This window comes from Colossoma macropomum, unplaced genomic scaffold (genome assembly GCF_904425465.1).
Source record: "Colossoma macropomum unplaced genomic scaffold, Colossoma_macropomum, whole genome shotgun sequence".
Classification (NCBI taxonomy): domain Eukaryota; kingdom Metazoa; phylum Chordata; class Actinopteri; order Characiformes; family Serrasalmidae; genus Colossoma; species Colossoma macropomum.
The window spans coordinates 13,336,606-13,356,636 of NW_023494810.1; the positions used below are offsets into that span (position 1 = coordinate 13,336,606).

Consider the following 20,031-nt stretch of genomic DNA (forward strand, 5'->3'; position numbering starts at 1 on the left):
AATTAAAGTGTTATATATCGCTGCTGTCGGAACAAAACCTCGAATCTCCATTTCTGTCATTTTTCAGTTTTCGACATAATTTGAAAATGCCTGTTGTCCTTTACGTTGTGTGCAAATTTCATGATGAATGGACCAAACGATAGAGCCCAAAATTACGTGGACAAAATGTCTGGTTCCATTGACTTACGTCAAAAGTAAAGTATGTTTTTTCCTTCTTCTGTAAAGGATAGAGGTTTTGTTATAACATATTATATATAATATAATAATATATATAATAATTGTTATAATATATAATGTTATAATATGTAAAATTCTTAGAGTTTCAGAACATACTGTTCACTCTTCAGTATATATATATATATATATATATATATATATATATATATATATATATATATATACTGAAGAGTGAACAGTATGTTTCGGCTCAATAAAAGTCATAAAAGTACATACAGTATTTTACAGTATATACAATTTTTTTTCTCCCACAGTTACCTTCAAGCTGTACGACCAGAATGGAAATGGACTGCTTGAGAGCACGGTAAGATTATTTTATCATTTTTCACTGTATTAATTTTTCTGTATTCAGTGATCTGTGCTGTACAAATTACTTTTGAATATTTGGCTCATTAGGAAGTTGACAAGATCATCACTCAGATGATGCGGGCTGCAGAATATCTGGGATGGGACGTGACGGAACTCAAGCCAGTAAGTTTCTGAACAGGCTTTTAGTGTTCTTTTGTTGTACACTGCACCCATAAAGTACATTTTACAGGCAGAGGCATTTCACTCCTTATAATATGACGTATCACACTGTATCGAATACACTGTTTCGTATTGTACTGTACCATAACAACACACCATGTTGCATCGTAAAGTATTGTGTATCATAATGTATCATCTAATATTATAACATATAATATTGAATCATATTGTAATGTAACATATTGCATCATAACATATCATATAGCATCATAATGTATTGCATTGTATCATAACACATCACAGTGTATTGTATCATAACATATCCTATTGCATTGTAATGTATCTTAACATATAGCGTATTATTATATTGTAGCATTTTCATAATACATTGTATTTTAACACATAAAACAGAAAATATAGCCTGTGCAAAAGTTTGTGTTTTAGATTTTCTGTTCCATTTGTTCCTAAATGTAAAACTCAACAAATAAATAGAAATCTAGGAATGAACAATAGAAAAAATAGAAATAGAAAAATGCCATATTTGAATGTGGAGGATGTGTTAACATATTTTTCAACACAACATATAATTTGACCAGGGGCATCTAAACTTTTGCCTAGGACTGTATACAGAAGTATAGACATAAAGACATAAATAAACAGCAATGTGGACACTTTTAAAATAAAATCAGTTGTATTCTGAGTGCTCATAATACAGAACAACTGATTTGGTCAGGCACTTCAGGAGATGATGGCGGCCATAGACGCAGACAGCAACGGTACGGTTACTCAGGAGGAATGGATCCAGGGTGGCATGAACAACGTACCCCTCCTGGTGCTGCTTGGACTCCAGGCAAGCCCTCCACTTCCGTTATTCACACGATTATTACTGATGCTTTGTGTTGTATTGGTCAGCTGGGTCCAAACGTCTGAGGGCACTAGTCAAAGTGCTTCTGTTTTGAGTTTTTTTTTCTAATGCAAAAATTTGTCCTTGCAAATTATATGATCAGCATAACAATTAGATTGAAAAGTAGAGTTTGGAGTATGTGCATGAATTCCCCCCTTTTGCTTTAAAGGCCCGTTTTCTATGTTTTTTTTTTGTATTTTATTAGGTCCACATATGAGTTTATTCACCAAAAAAGTTGTACTTCAGTTTTACATTACCATTTTAAAACCTCTCTTAATTGCTAGAATTAAACAGGCTGTTTTTGTTACTGTTCCTTTAAGACTAATTTAAGTATAGGTATGTAAATAAGATCTGTCCTGACTAGCTACCCTGTATTCAAAATGACTTTAATAACGGTGTGCACTTGAGCTGGCATGTAATCCACAAGTTTTTCATGGTCCATCTCACTAATTTGCTTAAATTTGTACAGATAAATAGTGCATAATCTTTAATAGTTCTTCTTAGTTTCACTTGTCATAACTTTTTTTTGTTTTAAAGTTTTCTAATGTTTGTTTCCAGGTTTAAATGAAAACAAAAAAATCTCAGACTCAGACGTTTGGACCACACTGTCTGTCGCCTTTTAACACTGTTTACTGTGTTTTTTTTTAGATGGCAGATAGAGATGGTCAGCATGTTTGGAGGATGAAACACTTCAATAGGCCCACATACTGCTTCGTCTGTCAGAACATGCTGTTGGGCCTCCGCAAACAGGGCCTGTCCTGCAACGGTGAGTTCAGCTGGTACTTTTCTGAGGCTTCAGGACCAACAAGGGGTGCATGATATGAAACAAATATAATTTTGTGATTCAGAAGATTTCTTCACAATATGCAATATATATATCACGATATTAAAGGGGAATGCCACTGATTTTTCAAAATGTCTGCATAATTAAACGGTTTAGCTGTAAACAAAGTAATTCAGAGTGATTTGGTGTGAAATGCTCCGTTGTAGAGAAACTCACAGTCAGAATTGTTCACAGTGGCGGTGATAGGAACCAGGTGCCCACCCCTAAAAGCTCCCTCACACTGTAGTGGAAAATCTGAATAATAATAATAATAAAAAAAAATAATAATATTATTTCAGATTTTCCACTGTTTTCCCATTATCAACGTTCCATATTAAACTCAGAAGACTCATATAGGTTCACTGGTGGTTTTGGATAGTAAATAAAATGTCTGTATTTGTGTTGTAGTCATGGTGACCCCTGGTTTCTGTCACCACCACTGTAAACACCACTCTCTGTTTACATCTCAAACACTGAACTATGCAGAATTATTTTATTAAATGGTGAAATTGCCCTTTAAGTTTTTCTGGGGTTGGCTAACATGTTTGGAACAGGCACAGTGCATGAGCAGTAGTGTCTGAAAAAATCCTCTAAATTACTATACTGTAAGTAGGGGTGGGCGATACAGCAAAAATACACCATCAAAATACCTAAAGAGAAAAAAGAGGCAGTAATGTCACATTAATAAACATTATCAAAAACCATCAGTCCAATGATTTTATTTAAAGTTTAACATGCACTGCACTATTGAAACAGGCCTATTTAGGCTCTTGCGTCTTCCCACAGGCAGTCAAATGCATAAACCCCCTGCCCTTAAAACTAAGACTGAGACAAAGACTGAGTTATTTTTCATCTGGCTCTAGATATCATTTCATTTTGCACTAGTATGTTTGTATACACTCATTGTGTTTATCTTTATGTCGTTGGCCTTATTAATCTTTATTTTCTTTTTTCTTTTTTATTTATGTTCTTGGTGTCAATTTAAGAGTTGCTAAATGGTTTTTCATTGTTTTAAACAATGGCAATAAAGATCTATCAATCTATGATGATGATAAATGCATATTGTCCACCACAACTGCAACTACCATTTTTCAATATAATAAGGAACAGGAACAGGAGAAAAAACATCAAACACTTGACAAAAAATAAATAAGATGATAGCGGAATAGGCTAACATCCAAGGAGCTACTTATCACTCGGCAGTTTTGGACTCTGCTCTGAATTAAAATTGCTTTAAATCTCTCTTTTATATGAAACATATCATTGACCAGTATCTAAATATATTGACAGAACCTGCACTGTAGCTGCGGTGCAGGTGAGCTTAACAAAGTGACAACTGATTATTCATGAATATACTTTATTTCTACTGTTTGTTGCAATAATAAAACCAACAAGGAGTTATCCTGTATAAGCAGTGCTTATGCAAGACTGCAGCTGCATGTTTGGCCACCAGAGGGAACATTACAGTGTTTTCCATTCAGTTTGTGTTGAGAGGGCAATGTGTGTTGCTAAAATCAAAATGGGCTGTAATATAAGCTATATAAGTTTTATGCATGCATTTCAATGAAAAATCATTTTTCTGTGGCTTTGATTATGCATGAATGCATTCCCTGAATCATTCACTGAATTAAACCATTCAAGATTACAGATATTGTTTCCCAGATAGAGTAGAGATGCAGACTTGCTTTCCATGAATGGTTTGATTAGGATGAGTAATGATAAACTAGAACTACTATGCTAATTTGTCCTGGATGGCTTGTTGCACATCTCATCTTTCAGAGGGCTGATTTAGCAGGCTAGCTGCCAGCATACTTCAGCAATGCTGAGTTTGTTTAGGACAGATGAGATCATCTAGTCTTATGACAGCTGATATTGTAAATATTAAACATAACACCCACATTATCATTGCAAGCAGGATAATAGGAAGATAGAATGACTGATGTGCATTAATTAAATGTGCTTTAATCTTATTCTGAATGTTTTTTTTCTCTTTTTCTGCACCTTTCAGTTTGCAAATGTACTGTTCACAGCCACTGTGCCAACAAAAACCCTCCGCTCTGCGCTGCCACGTTCGTCAAATCCAAAGATGAATTAGGGGTGAGTCATAGAGAACACACATTTTACAGTGATTTATCTTTTACTGTAAATCTGGGCCTTAATGTTTTCATCAATAGCAATTCACACTGGAGCTACAAGGCTAATATAGCTAAAAAGCAATGGAAGCTTAGGAACTTAAATGATCAGGACCCTCACAGGACCACCACAGAGCAGGTATTATTTGGGTGGTGTGTTAGTGTGTGTTGCACTGGTGTGAGTGGATCAGACACAGCAGTGCTGCTGTGTCTGATCCACTCGCACCAGCGCAACACACACTAACACACCACCACCATGTCAGTGTCACTGCACTGTGCTGAGAATGACCCACCATTGAAGAATGGAGTAACAAAGTATGCAGAGAAACAGATGGACTACAGTCTGTAACTGTAGAACTACAAAGTGCTCCTATATGGTCAGTGGAGCAAAGAGTGTAGATACAGGGAGATGTACTTAATGTTATTGCTGATTGGTGTAAACCCCATCGGTTAGCATGGTGTTAACTGCATGCCTAAATACACTCTCACCTCAAACCATCTGTAGTTGTTAATCAATCTGTAATAGATTTGATTATGTAGTTTTTTTCAAAGCCTAATGCACATATGGCTGCACTCATCAACTGAATTCTGCATTAATGCACCAAAGTATTAAATAACACTGAATCGGGTCCAGTCTGTCATACAGTCATAGCCATTTCTTGCCATAACAGAATAGGCCTACCAGTAGAGGTGGACATTCTGACCATATTTTATTGTTATTGTGATAAATTGTGTTATTTTGATAAACGATATGTCTTTCTGAGCGTATCATGGAAATCGTCAGTACTCAAAGACCTACTGCATGCTTCTTACAAAGAAATCATTATCAGGCCTGTTTAATTGGATTTAGTGTGAAATGCTGAATAATAATCACTGTTCATAGTTAAGAAACAGCCCAGCATAGAGTGCCAGAAACTACATAATCAAGTCTACTCAGCACACTGGTAATTGGAGGATATAAGCTTCCATTACTTCATTAGCTCCAGTACAAAACCCAGAAAGCAATCTTCAGACACCAAACTAAAACCGACATTTGAGGTAAGAGGGCAAAACTGTGTACATTTGATTGTTTTGTTGCTTTAACCCTGAACCATTTTGTCCAAATAAGCACTAATGAATATTTATACATTATTTCTGAGTGACTTTTTATATTGTGCATCTCAGATTGCAGTGCATGACTGGGTCAGTGCAGACTGTGACTCCAACAAGTGTGAGATCTGCCATAAAAAGATCAAGGCGCTGGCAGGAAAGCGCTGTGTGTGGTGCCACCTGACTGTGAGTGGGATGTACAGTGTGTGTGGTTTTTAACTTTTGGATACATGACCCTTCAATTGCTTTGTCAAGGCTGTACAATGCAAAGCTTGCTGATACCTGTAGGAAGTGAACTCTTTTGCTGCAGCCAACACTGTGGGTTTCCTCTCTCTCAATGAGGCACAAAACCCTATTTGATAAGTAATAGCATTCACTATGTGGGGAATCTGAATTACTGTGGAGGTCCTGCACTTTGTAAACTTTTAGGGATTTGTAGACCTTTCTGGTGGAAATGTATTATTGCATGCAACGTGCGGAAGAACATTTTTGTAGCGTGGGTTGTGCTTTGGTCCTCTTCCCTGAGTGGATGAATTTGATGATTGAAAGAGAATTCAAAGAGAACTCAGTCAAAACTTGGTGAAGGATGCATTTTCTGAGGATGTGATTGAATTACTACTACTACTTCCACTATTTTCATCATGATTATCTTCATCAGTATAATGTTGGGTTTTTTTTTTGCATTTGAGGCAAGTTTTAGAAGGCGACTCGCAGCAGCGCAAACTCACCATATTTTAGCCTGTTTTTTTCTCCTAACTCAGTAATGACACCTCTTTCAGTTTTAACAAAACGGTTTTTACATAGTGCAGCTTTAATTGTCTTTACATTTAACAAAATGAGCATAAAAACCTAAATCTTTTGATTCACAGTTAAAATGACAAACTGTTTCACTCATTAGGATTAATACTACTAATAATAGTATTATTTTGTTTTTATCTCAGTGCGACCATATTTTAATTAGTCATACAACACTTGTAACCTTTCTAGCAGCAGTGCTAATTGCTCAAAATATTTATGTCTCTTTTGATTTTCAGTGCCACATCGAATGTGTGTCTGTAGGGTCGTTTAACTGTGACTGTGGGCCTCTGAAAGAACATATCCTTCCACCGTGGGCCATATGTTCCATGAGCAAGGTATCTCAGAGCATTTCTAACCAAAGCAGACCAGTGGCCACTGATCAACTTACCTATCCACCCTCTACACCCTCAATTGTGTTCTTGCATAGCTACTGTTGTGAGGTTGGACAAGCTTCACAGAACATTAGGAAAAATCCCGTTCAATCTAATGAGAAACTGTAGAACAGACTCAGTTTATGTCATAATACCTACATTAAGAGCCAGTTATTCATTCAACCTAATGAGAAACTGTAGGATAGACTCAGTTTATATCACAATACCTACATTTAGAGCCAGTCATTCAATCAATCTAATGAGAAACTGTAGAACAGATTCAATTTCCAGACATATTTTGCTTCAGACATTGACTTTTGTGATGAGGCTGCAGATAATGTTTCCTTCTGATGACTTTTCTGTACAGATCATGCGTGTGCAAGCAATGCTTTACAGTAGAATGGTACACCACTTCTGTGTCAGCTAAACATTCCTGCCGGTCCTTTGCTGTCATGTGGGGGTTCGGCTTTGCCTTGCCGTGCCTTTGACAGGATACAAGTAGTTCTGAGAGTTTTCTTCCAGATCTTGCTTTGACTTCCACAGTTCCCCTTAACTGCCATTTCTTAATGACATTTCAGACGGTGGAAATTATGAGTTGGGAGCACCTGATATCTTTTTATAGCCTTCTCCTGCTTTGTAGGCATCAGTTAGCTTCATTTTCAGCCTCAGTCTCAGCCAGCTTCTTAGAGGCGCCCATGATTGAGTGTTAGCACAAGGTTTGAAGAGTCAGAAAATTGATTGCACTCTGGAACTGCTGTCAGCTGAGAGTTCTTGACCCGCCTAACGAATACTAATGAGACAAGGACAAACATTTATCCCAAAAAACCTCACGAAAGAAAACATTTGTGGCCAGAGCCTGAATAGGTCAAATAAGTTGTAGATTTATTTTCACACATGCTGTCTGTCCTTATTGCAGAGGAATGGTGGCTCACACTGCCTGGAGGAAAGTGACCTGGTAAACATTACCCCCGATGGACACTTTCTACAGGTAGGAGCTCTAAATGCTCTACTGGACAACAGTGTATATTCTCAAAAGACTACATCATTTAAAGGAATGGTTAAAATGCTGAAAAAGCTATTTTTATGATTGTTGTTGAGGACGAGGCAGAAGTTGGCAGCTTCATATTGAAATTTTCCGTTCCACCTTAACTGCTGCAGCATTTAAGGTAGAGCCATTTTAAACTGTGCTCAGGAAAGAAGTGATTCTGATTATACTAAATGGCTGACCCCTCTTTTAGCTACTCTTTCAGAGTTTTTTCATTTTTATAGTTCATAGTGAGTCATACTGTGTTCTAAACTACATCAACTCGTCTGCGCAACCTGAAATAAGATGTGGATGAGGTTTGAGAGAAGTTTTGGACATGTATTTACAGAAATGGTTTGGGAGACAACATACTTCCAGTGTTTATTGGCAATGTTAGCCTCATCTCCAGTTCTAAACAAAAAAAGCAGAATTTGGACAACAAGAATGACTTAGCTGATCGAATTGGGGTATGTGGGAAATCATGTAAATTAGACTTTTGGACAAGATATTTCGGTAACACTTTCTATGAATGTTGCCTTTGTAAGCATCTATAAACACATTTATAACGTTATAATGTATTCATAAGGCATTATAAACTTGGTTATAAATATTTATAAAAAAGAATTAAACTGAATTACACTTTATAGCCATGTTTATTATACATTATGAATTGTTAATATAATGCATTATAAATAGTGTTAATAACATGTTATAATGTCAGTGCCAAAGAAGTCATTCCCAGCTTGGAGAATGTAAAGACAAATACCAAGCTAACGCTGGTGTACATTACCTTTCCCACATTGGGTAAAACACTGATGGCAGCACTAGTTTAAAATCTGACATTTGAAGCCTGTAATGTGCTTTATTGTGTATGTTTCAGTGTTTCAGTAAATCCTTCAGTAAATACTTCAACTTGAAGCCTCACTCTTAACACTGGAGGTGGCTTTAGTACAGTATGCTTCACTTTACTTGGAGCAGACAAATACGACTTATGAGCTCTTATAATTTGTTATGATCAATACTTAACTATGTTAACAATTCATAATGCATAATAAACATGGCTATAACGTATAGTGCATTTTTATAAATATTTATAGCTATGTTTATAATGTCTTATGAATGCATTATAACATGTTATGAATGTGTTTATAGAAGGTGACATTCATAGAAAGTGTTACCGATATTTATTTAGTCTACTTATCTCTCTCTCTCTCTCTCTCTGTTTGTAGATATTCCCTGTGCAAGGCATAAACCCTCTGCTGGTGTTTGTGAACCCCAAAAGTGGAGGGAAACAAGGGGAGAGGTTAGACCTGCTGAGATGTTTCCACTCACTGGCCACATTATTAGAAACACCTACCTTATACTTCCACTCACTGGCCATTTTATTAGAAACACCCAGCTTCTACTTACACATACTGGCCACCTTATAAGAAACACCTACCTTGCGCCTCCACACACTTGCCACATTACTAGAAACACCCACCTTACTTACCACATTATTAGAAACACCTACTCTGTACTTCCACTCAAAGGCCACTTTATTAGAAACACCTACCTTATAGCTCAGTAATGTAGTGTTCATTATTGGTCAGTTTCTGACCACAGGGCCACTCTTGTCTGGATATTTTTTGGTGGTGGTTCATTCTCAGCTCAGCAGTGGCAGTGACATGGTAGTGTGTGTGGTGCTGGTGTAAGTGAATCAGACACAGCAATGTTGCTGGGGTTTTTACAGACATCCGTGTCACTGCAAGGATAGAGTCACCCAAAAATATCCAACACCAACTGTGCATCAACGGATGAGCTACAGTCTCTAACTGTACATCAGCAAGGATGAGCTACAACAGAGGAGTTTCTGATAAAGTGGCCCATGAATGTATTGCTGTTCTCTTATTTGCAGGGTGTTGAGGAAGTTTCAGCACCTCCTGAATCCACGGCAAGTCTACAATCTCTCAAATGGAGGACCAAACCCAGGGTACTACTTTCTTTATAGATGGAAAAAACATAGTAAACCACCTTTCATGTATTTAATTTCCAGTTAAAACAGCCGTTAAGTACAATCTGTCAATTTTTCAGGAGATATTTCAGAGAAGATTAGATATAAGGTATATCTTGTATCACTTGTATATGGAAGGAGAAAATCATAGTGAAAATATATTTCCAAAAAAAGTTTCCAAAACCGGAGTTGAAAAAATCTGATAAACAGTCTTTAAAGCTTTCATCATTGAGAGAGAGGAGAAAATCAAGCTGCTTCAGAACTGAAAACATCCACAGGTGTTTCTGTCCATCCTTCCACTGTGAGAAGACAACTCAGCGCTATGGGTCTGAAAGGATGTGTAGCTGTCAAGAAGCCTCACTGAGAAAAGGAGACAGACACATCAAACAAAGAAGCTGAACAATGGACTGACCACCCCAGTCCAGAGTCCAGAGCTCAACATCATTGAATGTGTTTGGATTACTTCAGGAAATGATCAACCAACTTCTAAGACTGAACTGTGGAGGTGTGTCTGCAGATTTCTGTGAGAAACTGAAAGTGAGTCTCCTGAAAAGAATGGAAGCTGTAATAAAGGAAAAGAGTGGCACACTGAACACTCACACATCTGATATTAGATCTGGTTGTTTAGTTGTATATTTGGTAAGTTTTTTGTGTGATTTTCTTTTTTTTTTACTTTTTTGTACTTTGTTGCTGTTTAGGCTGGAAATTAAATCAATAAAGCGTCTCTGACTTTTGCACAGTACTGTGGACTGTAACTTTATATGCATTTTATGTTTTAGGCTCCACTTCTTCCGTAATCTTCAGAAATGCAGGATCTTGGTCTGTGGAGGAGACGGCACTGTTGGCTGGGTTCTAGATGCCATCGGTGAGATAACACAATAACACACATACATTCTTAAACATAAAGGTGCTAAAAAGGTTCTGGAGTGATGCCAAAGAAGAATCAACTTTGGTTTCATAAAATACACTTCAGTGGATGGTTCTTAGCATGTTAGCGTCTCTGTGTTAGCATGAAGAACCTTAATGGGTTCTTGGCTTGGACCTTTCATTGGTGTAGGAATTTTACATTATGCGGATGTTCTTAAAACTTTTAAAATGAAATCATTTGAAAGGTTCTTTAAGGAACCAAAAGTGTTTTTTGCATGGTAGGTTAGCGGTTGTCTAGATTAAGCTTAAGCCTGGACTAAATGGTGTTTTTAATGGTGAAACAACAATAACATTGCTGTTTAGTCCAAGTCTAAGCTTAAAGGGCCCACATCATGGAAACTGTTTTCCATATACATATACATATACATATACATGTTAACTGTTTTTGTGATGTCACCAAAATCAACACATCCACATATATCTGCCTATGCAGCATACAGCCCCGCTCATTCATACTGAATTTATGAGGAGGTCTGCCCAAATTGCTTTTTGAAGGAGGTACAATACAGTGCAGCCAATCAGGACAGAGCTCATTTACATATATCAGTCTTAAAGGTGCAGTAGCAAAAATAGACTGTTTAATTCAAAGGGATAAAGAGAGGTTGGAAAGCAAGGTGGTCATATAAAAAATGAAATTTAAGTACATGAAGCTGCACAAATGTTGACACTGGAGCAGAACTAAAGTTCAAGAAAAATTCAGGAGATGGACCCTTTAATTTAAGCCCTGGCTAGTTAAGTTCTCCTAACTGTCCTTGTTGCTGCTGCCCTAAGTCTTTAGACCAGGGATGTGGAACTGAAGGCCAGAGTCCAGCTCAATCTCATAATATCCCTGCTCTGGCATATCAACTGAACCTGGTGAGTTGAGTAAGGTGTGCTTGAGGAGGCAAATCACCAAACAGAGCAGATATATGTCCCTCCAGGACTGGAGTTCCCCAGCCCTGCTCTAGACCAATGAGAGAACATTACAGTATGATGTATAATGCATTTGAATGCTCCCTTGCTCATAGTATATAATAATCTTTTTCCTCCCACACAAATGCGATTCACTTTCTAGTACTATTTTTTCCACAGATAGAACAGATATGGCAGTAAACCCTCCTGTGGCCATCCTGCCGCTTGGCACGGGTAATGACCTGGCCAGGTGCCTCCGCTGGGGAGGAGGTAAGTTGAGGATTTATTATAGTACAACACAACCAACAGTGGTCATTTTTAGCAGGATGAAAATTCCTGTAAGACTCAAAGCCTTCAGTATTTCTATTATTACCCATTTCAGTCCAGAAGACAGTGATCTACTATTGACTTAATTTTGTGCCAAAAGTTTAAAATGGACTTGGACTTGTGGTTGGAAACTCAACTTAAACTCGCACTCCAAGGACTCAAGACTCGACTCAGACTCACATTTCAGAGACTAGAGACTATTTTTGGACTTGCACTCCAGGGACTAGAGACTATTTTCGGACTTGCACTCCAGAGACTAGAGATTCAACTCAAACTCACACTCCAGAGACTCTAACTTGCACTCCAGAGACGAGAGACTATTTTTGGACTTGCACTCCAGAGACTATTTTCGGACTTGCACTTCAGGGACTAGAGACTCTTTTCGGACTTGCACTCCAGAGACTAGAGACTCTTTTCGGACTTGCACTCCAGAGACTAGAGACTATTTTTGGACTTGCACTTCAGAGACTAGAGACTATTTTCGGACTTGCACTCCAGAGACTAGAGACTATTTTCGGACTTGCACTCCCGAGACTAGAGACTATTTTTGGATTTGCACTTCAGAGACTAGAGACTATTTTTGGATTTGCACTTCAGAGACTAGAGATTCAACTCGAACTCACACTCCAGAGACTCTGACTTGCACTCCAGAAACTCGACTCGGATTCACATTTGAGTGACTAGAGAGTCTTTTCAGACTTGCAATCCAGAGACTTGAGATTCGACTAGGACTTGCATCCCAGTGACTTGAAACTCGACTCACTCACACTCCAGAGACTAGAGACTCTTTTCGGACTCAAACTCCAAAGACCAAAGACTGTTTGCAACTGCTTAATGGAGTCTTTTAACGTACAATGTTCATTACAGAAAACTCAAACATAAAAATCCTGCCTGTTCCTTTTTCATTGTTTATGATTATCAGTGTTTGTTTTTTGGTAGGATATGAAGGATCTGATTTGACAGAATTTCTCAGAGAGATTGAGGAGAGTAGCTTAGTGAAGATGGACCGCTGGAGAGTGCAGGTGGTTCCAAATGATGAGAATGAAGTTGGAGATCCCATGCCTAGTGAGATCATCAACAACTACTTCTCCATTGGTGTGGTACGTTCCTTAGGACAATCTGGGTCCTGAGAACACACTGATTGAAACAGCAGGCTGGTAGGGATGACTCGATTCAATTTGAGATATCGATATATCGAGATATCAGATTTGATTAATGCATACTTCAGTGGTTAAGTGTTGGCTAAGTTAAGCTCAATCCAATTCCAGTCCTTTGTTAAGGTTCTATTTCTTATTACTGTACCCTGTAAGGCAGTTTACTACCTTTAATTCGGAGAGTGTATCGTAAACAGACAATGTCCATGATGATCGTAACTATTTCAGTGCAGTATCAAAAAAAGAAGGGTGTATTGGAATTTATAACTGCATCGCAGAGACATTTAGAAAGTAAAAAGATGAGACTTCAGCTCAGTATGCAGAAAACAAAGGTTAGGACAACCGGAAAGACCACTAACTTTACCATTGTTGGTGAAGATGAAGAAGTGATGGACAACTTTTGTCTAATTGGATCCATTTTTAACAACAAAAATCCAACAGTAAAGAAATTCGACACTGATCAGCAACGGCAGAACGAGGATAAAGGAGCTGGAAAAGATCTTCAATTCTAATTATGTTTTAACAAACAATCCGAATTGTCCACGCAGTGGTGTTTTCTATGAATATCAAAGCTGGACAATAAAAACACAGACTTTTTAAAAAACCCTGGGCAACAAAGACAACAAACAAATGGATGCTTGACCAAATCACCTCAAACTGAAGCTCTTATTTCAGAAGTCTTATCATTTAATAGACTAAATTCTTGTTTTTATTCATTTTATTTATACAGGATGTCACCAGCTCTATGTGGGAATGAGATAATTAAGTATTGGCCACAACTTAGTAAGGCATGGGAATGTGATCATGCCGTATTAAGCTGTGATCAAGTCGTGGCCACGCATTAGGATCTCGTCCCCATGCCTTACTAAGTCATGCCACTGACTTAATTATCTCGTTCCCACACCTTACGAAGTTGTGGTCACCCATTAATTTTATTAATACAGGATGTCACCAGCAGGGCTCTGTATTCCCCTGTAATCTTCCAACTAAACATAATGACTTTAGCCCTGCCTCTAAAGTATCTTTTGATTTTTGATGACATCACCATGCACCAGCACGCGGGGCAACACCCCCACCAATCATTGAGAGAAAATGCTCAGTTAGCTCAGAGACCCTCGCTGATACCGTATTTCACTCACAAATATGCCACAGTACATAAAGAAACAGAGATTATGATTTTACATTCATGCTTTAAGGACACACTGTGTTGTTTTTAACACATCTGTTTTGAGAGAGTACCTTATACCATAGGGAGTAGTTGTTTGAGTAGCATGTTTTAATTTTGTAAATGCATTTATGATGCCTCTGCTTACAGGATGCGTCTATAGCCCACCGGTTCCACACCATGAGGGAAAAACACCCACAGAAATTCAACAGCAGGTATCAGCAGGGCAATCAAAGTGGGTCAAAGTAGAACTGTCTTCTCTGCTTATGTTTGATTTCTTTATCTCTAAACAGGGGTGTTGTTAGGGTAATTTTAGGAGGCTTGAGCCCTTCCTAAACATTAGTTAGCCACCTCAAATACACTATTTAGTATGCAGATACTTTTCATTTTGTTATGTAATATATATCCAGTACATATATCCACTTCTAATTTACACATACAATGTTCTTTGAAGTATAAGTATGAAGAAAAATAGACATTCATAAGCATGAACAAAGATGTTTAGGTAGCAAAACTGATACAAGTAGTCAGACTATTAATAATGTTTAGTGCTTTATTGCAAAGTTGTTGTTGGCAATTACATTGTCGAGACGTCTATGTCTTTCCAGTCAGGAGATTGGCTAGACCACCTTTTTTTAGAAACCAGCATTGAGTTATTTTGTCTGTATGTAATGCTCCAGTACTGTTTGCATAAAATGCAGCTTCATATCGTGGTGCTCCCACCATCATGCTTCACTGTGGGGATGATGTTCTTGGGGTCATACAGGCAACTCTTCTTTCTCCAAACATGATGAGCTGAATTACAGAGTTATGATCTGTGTTTGTGTTTTGTTACAGAGCTAAAAATAAGCTTTGGTATTTTGAGCTTGCCACTTCTGAGACCATTTCAGCTTCCTGCAAGAATCTCAAAGAATGCCTCACTATTCAAGTAAAAGCCTCTAATTTGGATTTATTGTACTGTTCTTGTTTAACTGTTTAACCTTTACATGTCTAGAGTTACTATTGTCATTTTAATGTATTATTCAGTTTACATTATGTACATTACTTATGTCTGTATACACAAACACACACATATGTATGTATATATGTGTGTATGTTTATGTTTTGATGACAGAAATGACACAAACATGCAAAACATATAAAGGATGTTTTTCTTTCTGCAAAACAAGACGTATTATAGATTGAAAGTTTAAAAGCTGCACTTTTCACACTAATTCTCTGCTTGTTCTGTGAGCTATGAGTCAATAATTAAACTGAATATACAGTACAGTGCAGAAGTCAGAGACTACAACATCACTGAATGTGTTTGGGATTACTTGGATGAAATGCTAAACTAACTTCTAAGATTGAACTTTGGAGGTTTGTCTGCTGTTTTTTTTGGGATGTAAAGAATGTAAGTCTGGACCCACTGACAGATTTAGTTTCTTCAGTTTTAAGGGGTTAAAAATGATTTTGTCTCAAACTGTTGTTTGTTTACTGCCTTGTTGTCATCTGTTGTCTCCAGTGTTGTGGTGTTCCACTGGATCTGAGCAGTCTTTCCCTGGAAGGAATCGCCGTCCTTAATATTCCCAGCATGCACGGAGGCTCCAACCTATGGGGAGAGACGAAGAAGACTGAGGAGGTCCATAAGGATGAAGGTCATTTCCCTCAGGTCATTACTGACAGTGAGGTCCTGGAAATGAGCTCTCAGGGTAGGTGATGTTCAAAATGTATAGATGTGGCATTAGAGGTCTGGTAACTGAAATATTGTATTTTGGGCCCCGTTTTTTAGCATCATTGTTTTCCTGTATCAGTGATTGTTTATGTGATAGATTTGTTTTTATTTGAGAGAATATGCCTTGTACAGCCATGTAGTGACCATTCATACCTCTAAAGTGGCTGGTAATCAGATTTCAAAGCTAATGGCTAAGAGCTGACTTTTGGTAAGCAAGTGACAGAAAATTAAAGATTATGAAATAGTGAACATTCTTATATAATGTGAAAAGGCTATTTATAAAATATAAATGCATGGATGATTCTACTGAACTGGTTCAAAGTTTAAAACACATTTGGGACTTTTAACTGATTTTGGACTTTAGACTGAAAAAATAGACTTCTGAATGTTTCAGAAGTGACTGTTTCAGTAGTGACAATTTTCGCACATTTTAAGTAGAACTCGAAAACACCAGTACATGACCAGCAAACACAGCTTTCAATAGCCATACACACATAAAATCATCATATTTTTCATTAAAACACAATACATTGAAAATCTGTGTTTCGGTAATGACAGTCATTAATGTTCCACACTGATTTTTAGACTTTTAGGATGCATTTACTTCAAAACAATGGTATCTAACTGCTCACCATGTGGCCATGAGGGACAGGGATCCAGTCTTACTTCCTGCTCTAAAATGCAGGGGCTAAAATAATAATAATAATAATAATAATAATAATAATAATAATCCGTGTAACAGATTGAATCAGTCTTAAATTAATTTTACTCTTCATTTTATCAGTGCATGATATCTTCAGTATGCTTTGCAACAGGACATGGACAGCTAATATGCAAATATTATAATTTGTTACTGTATTTGATTTCTTCTTGTGTTCTTTTTTTATTGTTGTTTTTGCTCACACTTTATTTGGATGGTTCTCTATAGATGATCTACAGATACATCATTAACAAAAATTTCTGGTGATAGTTGATAATCAGTAACATTAAGGTTAGGGTTATGTTGAGTATGTGATATTCTACACTCAAGTTTAAGTTCAGTTGCATTTAATAAATATTTAGTTGAATAATACTTAAAGATATACTAAGCATCTGCAAAGCATCTACAGTGGACCATCCAAATAAAGTGTTACCTGTTTTTTTTTTTGTGTAGATATGAGTGACAGACTTCTGGAAGTTGTTGGACTGGAGGGAGCCATTGAAATGGGCCAGATTTACACAGGCCTGAAGAGCAAAGGACATCGTCTGGCTCAAACAACACAGATTATGATCAAGTACGTGTAGAATAAGCTACAAATAAGAAAAATAAAAGCCTCTCATACAGCACTGTGCAAAATTCTTAGGCATAAGCATCTGCAAAAATGAGACGTAAAGCTATTTATCTGAGCAGTAGGCATTTATTTGTTTAAAAAATACAATAAATACAAATAAACAATGAAACCTTCCATTATGATTTGATGTGAGTTCTAAATCTCTCTTCAAGGAAGTCTAGTATTTACAGTTACCATCCAATACCTGGTTTATCTAATCAGTAACTTTATTAAATTAAATCAGGTGCTGGTGAACAAATCTATGCAATGGCTGGACCTATTTTACTAAAAACAAAACATTCTGACTATTGATTACTATATTTATGTTTATTTGTACTTAGTATAACATTAAATGGTGTTTGTACTGACAAAATCACACTTCAAACCCAGATAAATAGTTTTAAATAGTTTTCATAGCTGCCTACACTCTTAGCAAAAAGGGTTCAATATAGTACCAAAAAGGGGTTCTATGGCTTGTAACAATAGTGGAACCCTTTTTGGTTTTACAGCACTTTCTCCATCAATGTGAAGAACCATTTGATCATGCAAAGGGTTCTTTGAGTGTTCATGGTACTATATAGACTTTTGCACGGTACAGCATATTGGAAGTCAAACCTGATTATTAACCTCTATTATCTATTATCACTATTAAATTCTATGTATAATGAATGTCCAGAAGTTTGCAGACACCTGCTGATCCAGCGTTTCTTCTGAAATGAAGGGTTTTAATAGTGAGTTTGTGCTGCAGTAACAGCTTCTACTCTTCTGGAAAGGCTTAGATGTTGGACCATTGCTGTGAGGATTTGACTGAGCATTAGTGAGGTCAGGTACTGATGTTGGATGGTCAGTTCTGGATCACTCCAACTCATCCCAAAGGTATTGGATGGAGATCCATCACTCCAGAGAACACAGTTCCACTGCTCCACTACCAAATGCTGGGGGGCTTTATACCCCTCTAGCCCATGCTTGGCATTGGGCATGGTAAATCATGCGGCTGCTCCAGCGCATCCCATCCTATTGATCACTGCTGTTCTGAGGAGCAATGGATACTTATTAGAAGGAATGTCTGGATACTTCTACTCCGCTGCTACTTACAGGCTGCTTCTCTTTCAGGACAAAGAAAGGTTTGCCCATGCAGATTGACGGTGAGCCTTGGATGCAGCCTCCCTGCACAGTAAGTTTACTTAAATTTGAGTTGTTTACGGCAGTTAGTCTCAGTGTAGATACTAGGGGGTCTTAGATAGACATTTACATATTAAGGGTGTTCAATAATGATATTTAATAATTAGTTAAGTGAATTGCATTATTTTGTGTGGTTAATCGCAATCAACCACATTTGTCTTATTTGCTCAGATTTGAACCTGAAGAAAGTTCCCTTTCAAAAAGCAGTGCATTTTGTTAAAACTGTATGAGTGGACAAAATAAGCTTCATCAAAACATATTTACTGTGTGTATGAAATGCTCTGTTCTAGAGTGAGAATGGTGATAGGAACCAGACGTCCACCTCTAAAAGCTCCCTCACAGAAAGTTATTATATGAAATGGTTATGAATACACTGCCTCATGTCTGAGATATAGTTTCACTGTAGTTTTGAGGAGATCATAGTCTAAAATGTATTTTTTTAATTCATCCAATTTTGACTTATGTAGAATGCTTATGTAGCTTATGTAGAAATTGGTGTAGGTGGAATTCCCTTTTTATTTCATCTAATGTGCAAAACTGTAGTCACAATGTGCAGCTCTGCTTCTCAAATCATGCTGCAAAAACCAATGTATACATATATAAGGTATTGTGAAATTTGTGTATTGTTACACCCCTAATTCACAGTTCACCTCAAATGTTTGTATACGCTTCTAAATGTTCTATGCTGATTAATCAGTTCTTTTCTGTTATCTCTGTCGCTATAGATACACATTACGCATAAAAACCAGGCCAATATGCTGATGGCTCCTCCTGTCAAATCATCCGGATTCTTCCATCTCAAGTAAAAAACAATGCACAACAAAGGTAGCTTTTTTCAGTGTAATTACTTTCAGATGATGAGGACAAAGCTGAACTTACATGATAACAGCTTGACGTTTTAATGTTCTTGGTGGGAAACACTGCAATGTCAAATATTGTGTTCTTAATGTGCTATATAAAACTTAGATTAGATTAGACTGTAGGCTGGACCTATTTCACATTCCATTCCAGGTATTGAATTTTTACACTTTTGAAACACACACACACACACAGACACACACACACAGACACACACACACACACACACACACACACACAAATTTATATATACATATATAGCTATTAAATCCTTTGTTCCAAAATGTTAAATCCTTAAAATATTGTCGATCATTCTTTATTGTCTTCTCACCTTCTTTCTCTTCTGCTGCAGTGATGTTCATCTGTTACTCCTACTGAGCAAATATACTTGCTGTCCTTCTGTATTTGTTCTGTCAGAAGTCAATAAATGAAAGTTTGCTCTGAAATGTTCACCTGGATTACAATACAGTGTTGAGAGTCACAAAAGTGGTTAAACATTTTTTTTACACTGATTTACATATCTTCGCTGCCATGTCAAAACCCTGAATTTTTTTTTTTATCATTCAAGACCACTAGCTGTAGTTAAGTGAACATTTATTGACCGAATGAATGAATAGAACAGATCCAAAATTAGTTTGAAGAAAATCTATTTACAGTAATTTAA

General features: G+C 37.1%; 1 protein-coding gene across 1 annotated transcript in view; it reads left to right on the forward strand.

Annotated features, from left to right (window-relative positions):
* dgkab (diacylglycerol kinase, alpha b) overlaps positions 1 to 19,477 on the forward strand; it is a 29,282-nt gene extending 9,805 nt beyond the window's left edge. Inside the window, exons 6-24 of the mRNA XM_036559467.1 lie at positions 492 to 541; positions 634 to 708; positions 1,439 to 1,555; positions 2,258 to 2,375; positions 4,441 to 4,529; positions 5,729 to 5,839; positions 6,688 to 6,786; positions 7,739 to 7,810; positions 9,076 to 9,149; positions 9,744 to 9,818; positions 10,619 to 10,704; positions 11,838 to 11,927; positions 12,924 to 13,084; positions 14,454 to 14,518; positions 15,141 to 15,231; positions 15,808 to 15,994; positions 17,171 to 17,291; positions 18,441 to 18,501; positions 19,235 to 19,477. Coding sequence (XP_036415360.1) covers positions 492 to 541; positions 634 to 708; positions 1,439 to 1,555; positions 2,258 to 2,375; positions 4,441 to 4,529; positions 5,729 to 5,839; positions 6,688 to 6,786; positions 7,739 to 7,810; positions 9,076 to 9,149; positions 9,744 to 9,818; positions 10,619 to 10,704; positions 11,838 to 11,927; positions 12,924 to 13,084; positions 14,454 to 14,518; positions 15,141 to 15,231; positions 15,808 to 15,994; positions 17,171 to 17,291; positions 18,441 to 18,501; positions 19,235 to 19,315 — 1,823 coding nt within the window. The 3' untranslated portion in view covers positions 19,316 to 19,477. The remainder of the gene's footprint in view (positions 1 to 491; positions 542 to 633; positions 709 to 1,438; positions 1,556 to 2,257; positions 2,376 to 4,440; positions 4,530 to 5,728; positions 5,840 to 6,687; positions 6,787 to 7,738; positions 7,811 to 9,075; positions 9,150 to 9,743; positions 9,819 to 10,618; positions 10,705 to 11,837; positions 11,928 to 12,923; positions 13,085 to 14,453; positions 14,519 to 15,140; positions 15,232 to 15,807; positions 15,995 to 17,170; positions 17,292 to 18,440; positions 18,502 to 19,234) is intronic.
* The last annotated feature ends 554 nt before the right edge of the window (positions 19,478 to 20,031 follow it).